Here is a 14,831-nt window from a genome sequence, read left to right on the forward strand (position 1 = left end):
ATAATTAATTGCACACTAATGCATGCAATTAATACCACGTCGCGGTCTGCTTTTCGTTTGCAAGTTTAAGATTTACTGCAATACACCCGGTCCTTGGACGGGCAAAAGGCTTGTAGTATATAATACTGGTAGGAACCCACTGGTTCCACCAGCCCACAGGGGATTATTGTATCCGTCCGTCGTGCAGGGAGGGGCTGGGTGGGGAGGGGCTGGGTAGTTTTTTTGTTGGGTTCGATCGCGTAAATATGTGTCGCTAAACCCTCCACCACCCAACACAGCCAACTTAGCTTTGTCACGTAAACAGAGCATGTCAATTCGTTTCTTGTACAGCACACCGGTGTGTTGGAGAGCAAAGCTGCTACATTTACAATCTGAGTACGACGTTATGGCAGGTTTAACGACATATTTAGGCGATCTAACAAAAAAAAACCTCTATTATGGATGATATTTGTCGCGAAAGCCTACGTGTTAAACTAACCTATATTAGAACTGCGTGGATTCCAGGAACACATGTGCTTGCAAATCATTACAACAGTAATACATTATCATACCTGTCAACCCATACGGTTTAGCCGCATTCTTGGACAGGGAAATTGAGTTTTCAGGTCAATACGGTGTACAGCCGTTTCAATACGGGCACATTTTTTTATATTTGTTTGTGTTTGTCTATTGTGATGGGACTTTGTATGATGAACGTTGATATTTAGAAAGGCAACGGGGGCTGATCAATACAGTCTCTGAATTTGTCTGTAATAACTGCAATAACTCCGTACTCTGATTGAAAGGGGGTTGACAGCTTTGCATCATTCATGCCTCACACCACTCCCGAAACATTTGCAATGAACGTGAAAAACAGCGTTCATCAATTAGCATAATTTATGCGGGAAACGCCGACGTCTCGACGCACCTCGCAGCCAATCACGGCGCGACACGGCCCCGCGCGCCGGCCGCTCGCACATGGACGCTTCCGATTGGCCACTCGCCGTGCGTGTTCGCCGCTGATTGGTCCACGCGGCGGGCACGCGGGAGGTTATATAAGCGCTGAGGAGCGCCCGCCCGCTCGCACTCAGCTGTGGGATCTTCACCGTCTGCGGGTCGGCGGCGTCGCTGCGTGCGAACTTTCACTCGCGCCGCGAACATTTTGTGTGTCTCGGCAAAGATCAAAATTTATAGAAACTCTTTCCCCGACTGAAGGCTGAACACGATGGCGAGGAGCGTGTGGCTCGTGGGCCTGCTGTGTGCACTTCTGACGTTTTGTGAGTATACGGTTGTTTAATTTTTGTTAATGCGTTATAAACTTCGCCGTGCGTCGGGTGTTAACACATTGACGAGCGTATGATTAAATAGCTCGTTTAACCTTCGCCTGGCGTAACGCGCGCACGCTTTCTAGCATGTTCCACTCTTCGAGACTGCTGTTCTGTGCCGTCTTCGCAAGGCACATTTTCCTCGTGTCAAACGTCGCCGTTGTGAAATTTTTACACATTTTGCTGAACGATTGCCAATTAAAAAAAAAATAACCCCCGGGGCGATTGATTGTTCGGTATATTCCGTGTCAAATGTTGACGTCGTATGTTGAACAAAAAAAATAATTTGTAGGGTTCTTGAATCGAATCGCGACTTTAATCTCGACGAATCTACGAATCGTCGTGCTGGGTCGCACACCGCCCTAGCCCGTGGTCTATCCACTGCTGGTCGAAGGCCTCGCCCAAGCTGCCACTGCCACAACGTAACGAACGATTCGGGATAATGTTCATGTCCCGGGAAAATGCAGTGGGGATTGTGCCTTGGAGTACGTTAAATATCGAGTCGTGCAAATGTTTCCTTGTTTTTGCAAATGTTTGAGGCGGGGAGGGGGTCGAGGCTGTGCAATGCTGATGAAATCGAAGTTTTACAGAATTTACATAATCGGTGTTAAACTTGGCAATCCCCTCATCGATAGATACAAACAATGACCGCACTTGCCCCTTAAATTCTCCCCATCCACGTCCATATTAAGTAACGCAAAAGTTGAGCCTGGAGAGTGCGCAGAAGGTCGATTGCTGCGCTTAAAAAGGTTTATTAACAAGCCCCATAAACTCCAACGCATCCTAAATGTCCATGAACCACAATCATTCATCGGCCATCAAATATTTCCATCATCCTCCCCCACCACTTCCTCCACATGACAAAGATCCCCCGTGTAGCCTGCACAGACTGTAGGGGCAAGTGCTGTTAGCGAGCACCTATGAAGGCCAGCACGGCACACGAGGGTGGGTGGCCAACACCACGCCCGGCCGCCTTTGTCTCCCTCGTGGCAATGTTTACACATCGCACCAGGTACTCATTTGAGGCTGAGTCGGCCTTAAGGAAGGCCCAGGACCGGTTCAAATAATCGTCGCTGGCATTGGCCGTGAGCGGGAATCGAACCCGGGTTGCCGGGTTCGTAGCGCAGCGCGCTAACCGCTCCACCACCGCTCCCCACAGTGACCACTTCTCCCCCAGGCACCTCTCGTCTCGACGCTCCTCCTCACTGCGTCCTCCCCCCCCCCCTCCTCCTTTGTCCACAGCCGCGGTGAGTGCGGACGACTCGACGGTGGACGGTGACGCCACGGTGGAGCAGGACCTGGGCAAGAGCCGCGAGGGCTCGCGGACGGACGACGAAGTTGTGCAGAGGTGGGCGAAAGAGGCTCCTCGCACTGCCACCGACACCGCACCGCGGCAGCACCACCATGTTAGGGCTGACGTTTTGCGCGTTTTACAAAATTTTATGGGTTAGAGCACGTACACTGAAATCTGTCGTTAAACCCGCCACCACCCGATACGGCCAATTGGTTAGGTTTGTCACGTAAAACGTGCCAATTGGTTACACGTTCAGCACACCGGTGTTTTGGAGAGTAAACTCCACAACAATTTGAGTGACTTTCGATTTCAAGCTTTCGTGACTGCAGGGATTCATCTTCTTGGTTCCTTCGGTAAAGTCACGTAGAAGAGAAGTAGTAAAATAATAAAAATAAAACAATAAAATACAGAGAATTGTATTTTATTATGTTTTATTTTTATTATTTTATTATTTCCATTCTACGTGACTTTACCGAAAGAACCACGAAGATGAATTTTAGTGACTTTTCGCTGGTAATTCCAACCATCGTCCTCGTGTTTTCCTGGCATGTCCACTGGAGCCAGCAGGCTCTGCAAAGATTAATCGACTCAAATTGATATTTAACGCTGGCAATTGCATACGCAATCCATTGTTTTCCCATCTGTTAAAATTGCAAAGACGATTCCTGGCCATCACTAATTTCCCCCTCCCCCATTTGCCAATTCGCAGTGACAGGCGTGGTGAAGTATGGTGATACAAAATCCCTGTGACCAACACAGTTTAGGGGGGAGGGAGGGGGGAGGCCTCTTGGCCATTGGTAGGTTGAGTTTGAATGAAGTTTATTATTTTATATATATTTAGCTTGGTTATGGTCTGCCTAGAGTTTCCTGGAGGCCAGGGGGGGGCAGAATGCAACTCCTAGTCCACTCGCCTCTGCCTGCTGTGGAGCCCTCTTTTGTGTGAGGCCCCGAATTTCCTCCTTTTACCCTCACCCCTGTCCCCTCTTGGCAGCCTGGAAGCTGATGATAGACTTAATGACGCAATGATTCAAATGGATTTTTTTTATTTTTTTACATCACTTGCAGTTACTTTGAAGTCAGAATTAATGTATTTCAATTTGTACATGTTGTATGTGTTGAGTTGGCTTGACCCACCTGCAGGCACTAATCTGCTACATGAACAGCAATTTTGAGATGAAACCCAATTGACCCTTGAATAAAATCTATTGCAACCCTGAACCCCCACCACCCACTTCCGCCGTGCAGGGAAGAGGAGGCGATCACACTGGATGGGCTGAACGCGGCACAGATCAAGGAGTTGCGGGAGAAAGCGGAGAAACACGTGTTCCAGGCGGAGGTGAACCGCATGATGAAGCTCATCATCAACTCCCTCTACAAGAACAAGGAGGTACAGTGAAGGGGCCAGGCTGTGAGAATGGATGGTGGCAAGGACCCAACTGTTTATTCACAGCTAATGAAAGAATTAGCTTTTTTTTTTCAAAGCTCGGGCGGTGGAGGAGGAGACCTCTTTGTGGTTTGAGAACACAGGTTGCTTCGATTCTGCGATGTTACGATGTGTCGAATGATACAAGGTCCACGATAATCGTATCGTCTGTTTTGCCACATGCCGTTATCTGCGTGGCCTCTACGGACGGGGGTGGGGGGGGGGTCGCGTAGAGTTGGCCATCCTCGTTATGAGCTGGGTTTCATGGTGGTTTGAGGGTTTGTAGGGCGCTGGCGTGGCAAATCGGTGACGTACGTTGGGTGAACTTCCCCCAACGTTTCCGGTTCATTCAGTCGGACACAATCCTTGGGTCGTGCGCATATGAGGCGTCACCACTGTTTATCGTGGACGTTGTCCAGCACTGGTTTTTAACTATGTCGCCACTGCTCTCTTTTGCAGATCTTCCTCCGAGAGCTGATCTCAAACGCTTCCGATGCCCTGGACAAAATCCGCCTGATGTCGCTGACTGACGAGAAGGCTCTGGATGCCACCGATGAGCTCACTATCAAGATCAAGGTGAGACCTTGGTGTCCCTGGTGATGGCTGTCGACTATAATCGTCCTCGACTGTGACTCTACACTGACCTTGGTGTCACAGCCTTGCTGTGCGACGCTTTCCGCTCTCTCCTGGCCCCCCTCCTTCTCCACTGCTTGGGAGCCCTCCCCTCCTCCACGTCACTCGAAATGCCGGCTGTGTTGTGGAAAATTCCGGGAGGAAATCTGCATTGTTGTGATATATTTAGTTTTTTTATTCCTCTTGTGCTGGTGCTGTCATATTCTGTGAACTAAGAACTGTTTATACATTCCTTGTGCTATCATTGGTGACTGACCATCAACTCATTACATTTAAACTCCTGACTTGATCACAGGTGACTTGCCTCTATTCGAACCCAGGACCTCGGCCGTTGCCAGTTCAACGCTCTGACCTCTGAGTCTCAAGGCCACCTCCCAACTCCGCACTCTTTACATCCTTTATCTGGACCCATCTGACCTCTCACCCCAATTATTCCCCCCCAATTCTCCCCCACTCCCCGCACAGGCCGACAAGGAGAAGAACCTGTTGCACATCACGGACACGGGCGTGGGCATGACGTACGAGGAGCTGGTCAAGAACCTGGGCACCATCGCCAAGTCGGGCACGAGCGAGTTCCTGAGCCGGGCGCAGGAGCTGGCGACCGAGGGCCAGTCGACCTCGGAGCTCATCGGCCAGTTCGGCGTGGGCTTCTACTCGGCCTTCCTGGTGGCCGACCGCATCGTGGTGACGTCCAAGCACAACAACGACACGCAGCACATCTGGGAGTCTGACTCGTCCGAGTTCACGGTGACGGAGGACCCGCGAGGGAACACGCTGGCGCGCGGCACCACCATCACGTGAGTGCGGACGGTTGGCGGAGGTTTTAAATTTGTTCATTTTGGATGTCGTCGTGGCCCAAGCCATTGGTACGGCCACATTTTTCACAGTTGTGGTTGGTGGATGGCTAGAACAAGACACAGGTCGGGCTGGAAGCTGCTCTTCACCCATTCTTTATAGGTAGTAACGTTATAATGCTGTCAAAGCTCTGTGCAAATGGGTCCAGGAACCAAATGTTGCTACGCTCATCTCCTGGCCCACCGCCCATGCGTACACCACTTGGTTTCCTATGCAGTATTCCATCCAAGTGGTAGACATGCTTGGCATAGCCCTGCTGATGAGGGGCATTTAAGGTAGTTTTGGTGAGAGACCAATAAATGGATAAGGGTCTGAATTGTCATAATTCAGGGTCCTGATATGAAGAATTGTTTTAACGTTGTGGTGAATGTGTAATGGCCTTGAGTAGCTGTAGTGGAGGAGTGGGGGGGTCACATCAACTCATGACATACAACCTATGAATCGTAAAAAAGCATTGACCCACCCATGTGCGATTCTATGCGTGTGTATCACAACATACAATAATTGATTCTAATTTAATCGCGTTGTTGAACTTCTAATTAATTACTCTGGTGCCTCTTGTTCAGGTTGGTGCTCAAGGAAGAAGCTGCAGATTACCTTGAGTTGGAGACCATCAAGAACCTGGTGAAGAAGTACTCTCAGTTCATCAACTTCCCCATCTACGTGTGGAGCAGCAAGGTGCGTGGTGTTCGTGTGTTTCACATACGAGAGCGACGCAGCGCCCATATCGACGGCAGCAGGTTTTACTCGCGTGCACACCCTCCTAACGGGAAGTTCTCGCCCCGTGGCAGACCGAGAGCGTTGAAGAACCCATTGAGGAGGAGGAGGAAGAGGCCAAGGAGGAGAAGGCGGACGACTCGGAAGACGATGTGGAGGTGGAAGAGGAAGACGAGAAGAAACCCAAGACAAAGAAGGTAGTACCATTGTGATTGTTGGACTTGAGTATCGCACCAGCTCTCTGCTTGGAATTGTTGAAAGGACTTTCAATCGAAAGAAGATTATAATTGGAAAACAAATTAACACCATGTTGCAAACATTCCCTATCCACAAATTTTGTTTACTGAAACACAACACGTAAAAACTGAGCCCTAATTATTTTGCACGACTGTGATAACGATAAAATTCACGTTTAATGTGGGACTGACAAAATGTGAACAATTATACAAGCAAGGTGTGAACGAGACCCTTAATACGTTCTCAAATCGAACGGTGAGGCGCGACTCGTCATGGCGGATTCGTCGCGCTCCTAGTTGGAATTGGCCAAGTGTCGTAATAACATGCCGAGCGGTTTGTGCCACCCCCTCCCAGGTTGAGAAGACCATCTGGGACTGGGAGCTGATGAATGACATCAAACCCATCTGGCAGCGAGTGACCAAGGAAGTGGAGGACGATGAGTACAAGGCCTTCTACAAGTCCTTCTCCAAGGTAGTTGTTGTTTGTTGTTCCCTCCGCCGCCGCCTCTTTGCTAAACCCCCACATCTTGCCTCTTCCCCTCCCCTGCGCTGTCGTATTGTGAGTTTGACCGTACGTTACCAGGCTTGGTCAGCTAGTGAAGCAGATAGCCCAGGACTGCTTCAGATGTTGGCTAGAATTTCAAACGGTTTGTTGTGCAGTCTGCCAGCTGATGCACCATCACTGCAGCCCAAAGTGTAATCTAGTTCATAAAATCACGTTTCTGAAATGTATGGTTGGCAAAGTGTTAATAGGCCATGCCTACTCAAGTGAGCAATGAGGTGTTTTTTTAATGCCATTGGCAGTTTTTCTATGAACCCCACCACGATAGATTCCCATGACTTTAAACCACGATCCAATCTCCCTCACCCATCACTGCCTCTCCCTTGACCGCGTGCGTCTCATTCTGCAGGACTCTGACGAGCCCTTGGCCTGGATCCACTTCACGGCCGAGGGCGAGGTGACCTTCAGGTCTATCCTCTTTGTGCCGACCAGCGCTCCCCGCGGCATGTTCGATGAGTACGGCACCAAGAAGACCGACTTCATCAAGGTAAACGGGACGATGTGCCAGCGGGCGAAACTAGTCTTGACGCCGGCGAGACGCTGGTGCGATGGCGCTCTGACGGCACTGCTTTGCTGCAAGCGGCAACGTCTCTTTTGCTGATGCGACCGACACGACCGTGCTGTCACGAGCGCCGTGATGGCGATGGGTTGGGTTCACGGCGCAAATCGGATGTTGTACGTATGTTGAACTTCTTTCGCGCACCGTACGTAGCCAACCTTGCTAATGGGAGGTGCTGGGGATGTTCCCGCACTGCTGTCGCGCAGATGTACGTCCGGAGAGTGTTCATCACGGACGACTTCCACGACATGATGCCCAAGTACCTGAACTTCGTCAAGGGAGTGGTGAGTCATTCCGGCTGCAAGCGTCTCTTAACGAGGGCAGCGTGAGCGCTTGCTCGATTCGTAAGCGCCCAATTCGTGCATCGAATCTCCGGCGTTGGGCTACCCAGTGACCAGAGTTCAGTTCTCGGCCACGGCCATCGGTAGCGCGTGTCTCTAAACAGATCCCATGGCTCTTTCCCCTTCACCAAAATACACTGACCAGTGTGGCGCACTATGGTGAAACGGCCCCAATAACTGACCTTGTGGGGGAAAGCTTTCATCCATACAATGGATGATGCTACATTCGCCAATATAAATAAGAATATTGGATATTAGATAATTATCCCAACTTGTGACAATTCATTGAATCAAGGGGCTGGGGGAGACTCCTCTCACACTGCTAGTTGAAACTAATTTAAGCTAATACCTGTGTACAAGTTGGACTAAGTGGCTGTAAAGTTTAATATTATAGAAGGACTAAGAAATGACATTTGGCACATTTTCAACAGTCGAGTTGGTACTGCTTTTAGCTGGAAAACATTTGTTACAGCTATATATAGGCAACATTGGTGGCTCTAAGTCACCGGTGTAGACTACATTCCTATGGTAGAAGCTGACCTAGCGTTGTGCAAGGCAAGTGAATTGCCCCACATTTTATCGTGTGCCTGACGAGAGATGTGTCTATTCCATTGGCCCAGGTGGATTCTGACGACCTGCCCCTGAACGTGTCGCGAGAGACGCTGCAGCAGCACAAGCTGCTCAAGGTGAGCTGGCGCGGGGTGTCAATCTTCACTGTTTGACTCGTACCACGATGGCCGTTTCTCCATCACCGTACTTCTGATTTGAATACTGCCAACAGCAGCGTGGCGCATTGAGTTTTGCTTGGGGGGGGGATAAACTTCTGAAGTTCTCAACGTCCGTATATCTGTGACCCTCTTCGCTGCATCATCGCCGGCGCAGGTCATCAAGAAGAAGCTGGTGCGCAAGACGCTGGACATGATCAAGAAGATCGCGGACGAGTCGTACGAAGAGAAGTTCTGGAAGGAGTTTGGCACCAACATCAAGCTGGGTGTGATCGAGGACCACTCGAACCGTACGCGCCTCGCCAAGCTGCTGCGTTTCCAGTCGTCGTTCGGCACGGACAAGCTGACGAGCCTGGAGGAGTACGTGGAGCGCATGAAGGAGAAGCAAGACAAGATCTACTTCATTGCCGGCGCCAACCGCAAGGAGGTGAGGGATGGTGGTGTGTGTGGGATGCTGTTGTGTGGTCACTGGGAGTGTTGGCGTCTCATCCTGGTGAATGTAATTTGTCTAGATTGACGGTTGCGGTTTGTCAGTCTTGTTGCCATGCTTATTTTTTGTGTGGTCTTTATGGCTATTGTAGTGAGGCTGTGGAAGGAGTAGGCCTGTGACCATGCGTTGATTAATTAAAATGTATTAGGCTTGTGATGTATGCACTATAATTTAAGTGTTCGTGCATGTGTGCACACTGCCAAACCCGGCAGTAGCAAATGCTATACAGAGCAGTGCTGCTGCCCCACCACTTCACAGAGTTCAACTTCACCTCAAATGATTATCTTGGTGTGTGCAGTGTAAACATCATCACTGGCCGGGCATGGTGCTGGCCACTCGCCCCTTTGTGTGCTGCGCCAGCCTCTACTGGCACTTGCCCCCCAAAAGTCTAACAGCTACATGGTACGGGGGGAACCTTTGTCTTTGTGTGGTGGCAGGTGGAGTCGTCACCGTTCGTGGAGCGGCTGCTCAAGAAGGGCTACGAGGTGCTGTTTCTCACCGAGGCTGTGGACGAGTACTGCATACAGGTGAGCGTCCACACGGGGGCGCTGTTCTCGTAACCTTTGCCTGCCTGCTGCCCGTCGCACGCCAGCAAGCCTGGCTGATTTAAGTGCCGAGAGCTGGGATTTGAGCGAATATGTGCGAAACGCACAAAATTAAAATGTTTTTGGTGCAGTCTCTGCCGACTGCTCGGACCGTTAACTTGCTACACTTGAGAGCTTGGCTCATAATCGTCTGATACGTTTTGGGTCTGAGTTTATGGATCGCTATGCAAGTATGTGAATTAAGTCTTCGGTGCCCAGGCTGAGACCCACTGGGTACACTTGATCCAGTTTAATCACGGCTTTGAGAGTCTGCAGGTCTCTACGCAGCTCGATTTGCTGTGCAAATCTATGAGTTTCTCAAGTAACTGGTGCCTGGGCTGAGACCATAAACCCTACACATGAGGCCCTCGTTTAACGAAGTTTGGGCAGCTGAAACCTCGATGTGAACCTTGGTTCTTACCGGTGCCAGCCCAGCCCTGGGGTCTGACCAGGGCCGTAACGAACCGTCCTCGCCGCCCCGTGGGTTTTCCTGATGACGCGACTGCTCCCTCTGTGCGTGCGGCGGAGTGCAGGCGCTGCCCGAGTTTGACGGGAAGCGCTTCCAGAACGTGGCCAAGGAGGGCCTGAAGCTGGACGACAGCGAGAAGGCCAAGGAGAAGCTGGAGACCCTGGAGAAGGAGTACGAGCCCCTCGTCAAGTGGCTCAAGGACAACGCCCTCAAGGACAAGGTCGGTGTGGACCCCTCCTCCACACAGTTGTTAACCAAGCCACCTCGAGTATCCCCGTGGCTACAGCTCCCCCACGGTTAAACCAAGTCTCCCTGTGGACGATTGCGTTATCATGTGCACCAACAGGGGCTGGCGCACAAACACGTCCACGTACACGGCGTGCTCTCTTTTAGCCCCGCCCCCCCTCCCTATATGTTCCATTCATTGGCTATCACATTCTGATAAGCTCCCCCCCCCTCCTCCCCCTTAACTTGTATTTAAGAACTTGCATCTTGGAATCCCTGCCTCACTTGATACAGCAAATCTGGCTGTGACGGTCCCACCTGATGACGGAGACTTGTGTTGCCTCCGAAACGTCGTGATATTTCATTTCTATTATTACTTTTATTAATTTCATTTTTTACCTACGTGACTTTACCGAAAAAACTAAGAGCTCGAATCCTTGCAGTCACGAAAGCTTCAAATCTAGAATCCCCCTGTGGGGTTTCTCTTTGCTTTGCACGTGCGCCAGATTGAGAAGGCGACGGTGTCACAGCGTCTGCTCGGCTCTCCCTGCGCGCTCGTCGCCAGCCAGTACGGCTGGTCGGGCAACATGGAGCGCATCATGAAGGCGCAGGCTTACCAGACGGGCAAGGACGCCGCTTCCAAGTGAGTGGCCATGCCGCCGGCAGGTTCGCCATGGGGGGGGGGGGGGGGGGTGAGACGCGGGCAGAGGGAAGGAAGATTAGGCGAGAGGGGATGGGGACGATAGGGGGTAGGGATGGAATCTAAACTACTAAAACTAAACTATTAAACTATTTTAATTTTACCAGGTAAAGCCTACTGAACCATCTTTATTTTCAGAAGCGACCTGGCCACAAATTATAGTCCAATTAAGTGGTCTTATCGCTTGAAATTTATAGCCAACAAATACTTTAAACGCGTGTTGATTTTAAACGTGGAGGGGAAAACCGGAGGACTGGAAGAAAATTCCACACGACCATGGGTAAAACATGCAAACGCCAAATATACATTTGTGAAGGTTGGGATCGAACCCATAACTTCCTTGCATACCAGGTGAGGTAGTTGACATCTAACTACCGCGGGGGAAGTGGGGGGAGGAATTGCAAGGGGAAAGGGAGAGAATTGTCAAGTGTCCATCGAAGCCAAGTATGGCGTATCCCCCGCTACTGCAAGTGTTTGAACTGCTTGCAGGGAAAGTGGTAATCGTTATTGCCAGCCCGATGGAGAAGATTTGCCACCGCCATAAAAATAAGGAATTTCTACCACTGGTTCAGGACTGCTAATGTAGATGAGCAATGCATCTATTCCCGTTTCGTTGTAATGTGCACTGCCTACTTTAAGGGCGATATTGGCAAATAAAATTAAGATTGCCTTCCGCACAATCTCATGCTGCTACGTGTGTGCATGCATTTGTTCCACCCCTGTCCCCATACAGCTTCTACGGGAGCCAGAAGAAAACCTTTGAGATCAACCCACGACACCCGCTCATCAAGGAGATGCTGACCCGTGTACAGGTGAGGGGTCACATGGCAGATTACCACCTTCATCGTGACCATCGCCCACCACCCATGTCGTCACCTTTTGCTGCCGATTTGAGAGATGTGCGTTACTGGAAGGCGGTCGCCAAGCGCTTATTAAAGCGGCTTTTTCGGAATTCCAGTTCTAAAAACTTGCCACTTCCTGCCCATTTCATATTACCAATCTTCTGGTTTCTTGGATATTCAATTGTGTGCCAAAATTGCTCATTTGTGCGAGTTGGGTGCAAAATGTTGCTAATAGAACCAATACAGAGACCAACATTCGATGGTGGTAAATCGTATTAGTGGTCGCAAGCAGGGATGAGAAGGGGAAGGTATTGAACTTGAGCATGGATTTGAACAGTGTTAGGGGAATCCGACCGCACGGATGATTGGGGAAAGGACGTTCAAGACATGACACCATGATCAATGTAAATCACTTCTATGTACTAAAATGGTGAAAGAGCAACTCTGAAACTGACGAGCTATAAAATCATAGGGGAAGTGGCGGTTTGTTAATTGTCAGATAATCTATTTGCGGTACCTGCCCCCCCCAGGATGCAGGGCGAGCGCGAGGTCAAAACAAGATGGTTAAACGGGACAAATGTAATTACCAGATTCTTCAATTGAATCCTAACCTAAAATCCTGCGAAACCTCCGAATCATGAGTGGGATGTTACCAGGAGGGTGTGGCGACCGGTTGTGAAGTTTTGATGTATTTATCTCCACTCGTCCCCTTGCCTGCAGGCGAGCGAGGAGGACGCAACGGCCAAGGACCTGGCGCTTGTGCTGTTTGAGACGGCGACGCTGCGCTCCGGCTACCTCCTGCAGGACACGCGTTCCTTCAGCGACCGCATTGAGCGCATGCTGCGCGTCAGCCTCAACATCGACCTCGAGGCCAAGGTGCGTTGCAGCGCTGCGCTCGTCCGTCACGGCGGTTGGTTAGCACCGGAGGGCGAGTCTCTTGCGTCCGCCTACAAAACGTAACTCTCCCTTTGTAAGTTAATCGGTGTGTTACCTGCTCGTGGCATGGATTGAATAACGAGGCTGCTGACGAAAATAATACCGACGCTGGAAAGTTGTGCAGAGAAGGCCTCGAGAAAATGTGCGTGCTTGAAATTGCATTCGATGGGTATAAGGCATGGGTTAGAGTGCATATGCAGGTTGGAGACGCCGCATTTGACCATTAGTATAGTGGGCTTTGGCAGTGTAGTGGGCCTAAAGGGTGTATGCGACTTGCTGCTATTTTGTACATTTTCAGTTTTTAAGATAACGATGATGTATTTTAATTAACTGTTGTAATCCAACACATACATCAGGTTTTTATGTTCGTAGATAATATCAAATAACATGCGGACGTTAAAATGTAATTTTTACAGCAAGATTCCTTCGATATGTCTCCAGGGGGTTTGTGCATGGAGCCAGCACCACTAAAAATCCTGTGAACAGTTTAAGCCGGCCGTGATTGAAACCTCTACCCGATTCTGGTAGCCAATGTTTTTAGCCATGGCAAGGAATACAACTTGGGGTTTGCCGGGCTAGTAGCCGAATATGAACCCAGTAATGACGCTAAACCGTCCTTCCATTTCTTCGTCAAGGTTGATGAGGAGCCGGAGGACGTGGCTGAGGAGGCGAGTGAGGACCAGGATGCCGACGATGACGATGCTGCTGATGATGATGAAGAGGTGGTGGATGTTGACGTTGGGAGCCAAGACAAGAAGGCTGCTGATGAGGATGCCACAGTAAGTGGTGCTGGTGGTCACGGGGCATTGAGAGACCATTACTCATCTCTGGCTAAAGCTTTCGGGTTCTCTGATATTTGGCTGGTCTGACGGAAGAGCAATGGACGATACTAAGAGGATAAATGTATCTATTTTAAAAAAAAATCCTTGGTAGGGGTTTAGTGGGCCTATCATCCAAAAAGTGTTTATTTAGAACTGCCTTTTGTTTAGTTCCCCTCCCCTGCAACTCTGATTGACGCGGTTGGCTCTGTACAATGCGAAAAGAAGTTCTCCATAGAGGTTGATTAAACGAGTAGCACTTTCTATGCAAGTGAAACAGCGATTGTGTTACTAGCCCCTCTGCCATGGGATAGTGGAATCCACCACTGGCTCATGGCTGTAAACACGAGATGTTCGCGTGCACCATCTCCATGCTCATTTCACCAGGAAGTCTTGTTTAAATAGGAAATCGCATTCTACTAAATTGTAGCTACTGCCACTCGTTAATCCATTTTTTAAGGCAATATTAGTGACGAAATATATACTCTACATGTAAACATTTGCACTTACAAGGTGTGCGTGCTCGCATCAACCTATGTACACCTACACATTCGTTCACACAAATTTGTTTTGTTGATTCTGATGGTTTCCTTTTTCACCCGTGTCTTGCAGGATTCGGAAAAAGCAGAAGCTGAAAAAGATGAACTCTGAGCCCCACACTGGCACCACGGGGGGGGAGGGTGGAGGTCGATTGGGGGGGATCAGTGGAGGTGGGGCTGAGGGGATGGATTTTGAAACCCTTCTTGCTTCCACCTGAATTGTCTGGTTGTACAGAATAGGTGTGGGCCTTGAACGGTCTGGGTTCGACACGTCTGCTGTGTGTGTGTATATTATTTGGGGTGTCCTCATGCCATTCCCTGTCGCAAGAAATTGTTTTGACTTTTTAATAAAATGTCATTCACTGTCTGCTCTGTGCCTTGTTGTTGTAAGTCTATTTTAACGCTTTTGATCTAGATTTGAAGTGTCCGTGACTGCAGGGATCCATACTCTTTGGTTCTTTCAGTAAAGTCACGTAGGTATAAATTCAATCACGACGTTTAGATGATTGCTTCTGTTGCAATCGAAACGTGGTGATTTATTTTATACCTACGTGACTTTACCGAAAGGCTCTCTTTTGG

The 14,831-nt window shown here is 49.7% G+C and overlaps 1 protein-coding gene across 1 annotated transcript; it reads left to right on the top strand.

The window, feature by feature from the left end:
* The first annotated feature begins 1,068 nt into the window (after nucleotides 1–1,068).
* On the top strand, nucleotides 1,069–14,619 carry HSP90B1 (heat shock protein 90 beta family member 1). The gene is made up of 19 exons (XM_061572723.1): nucleotides 1,069–1,256; nucleotides 2,547–2,652; nucleotides 3,844–3,985; nucleotides 4,481–4,597; nucleotides 5,120–5,451; nucleotides 6,076–6,187; nucleotides 6,301–6,423; nucleotides 6,818–6,934; nucleotides 7,374–7,511; nucleotides 7,790–7,867; nucleotides 8,545–8,610; nucleotides 8,807–9,076; nucleotides 9,577–9,666; nucleotides 10,257–10,412; nucleotides 10,924–11,060; nucleotides 11,851–11,929; nucleotides 12,680–12,835; nucleotides 13,531–13,674; nucleotides 14,326–14,619. Exons 1-19 carry the CDS (start codon nucleotides 1,205–1,207, stop codon nucleotides 14,362–14,364), a joined length of 2,454 nt encoding a protein of 817 aa, XP_061428707.1. The 5' UTR covers nucleotides 1,069–1,204; the 3' UTR covers nucleotides 14,365–14,619.
* The last annotated feature ends 212 nt before the right edge of the window (nucleotides 14,620–14,831 follow it).

Source organism: Lethenteron reissneri, chromosome 51 (genome assembly GCF_015708825.2).
Source record: "Lethenteron reissneri isolate LAM-NWPU_2019-01 chromosome 51, ASM1570882v1, whole genome shotgun sequence".
Lineage (NCBI taxonomy): Eukaryota > Metazoa > Chordata > Hyperoartia > Petromyzontiformes > Petromyzontidae > Lethenteron > Lethenteron reissneri.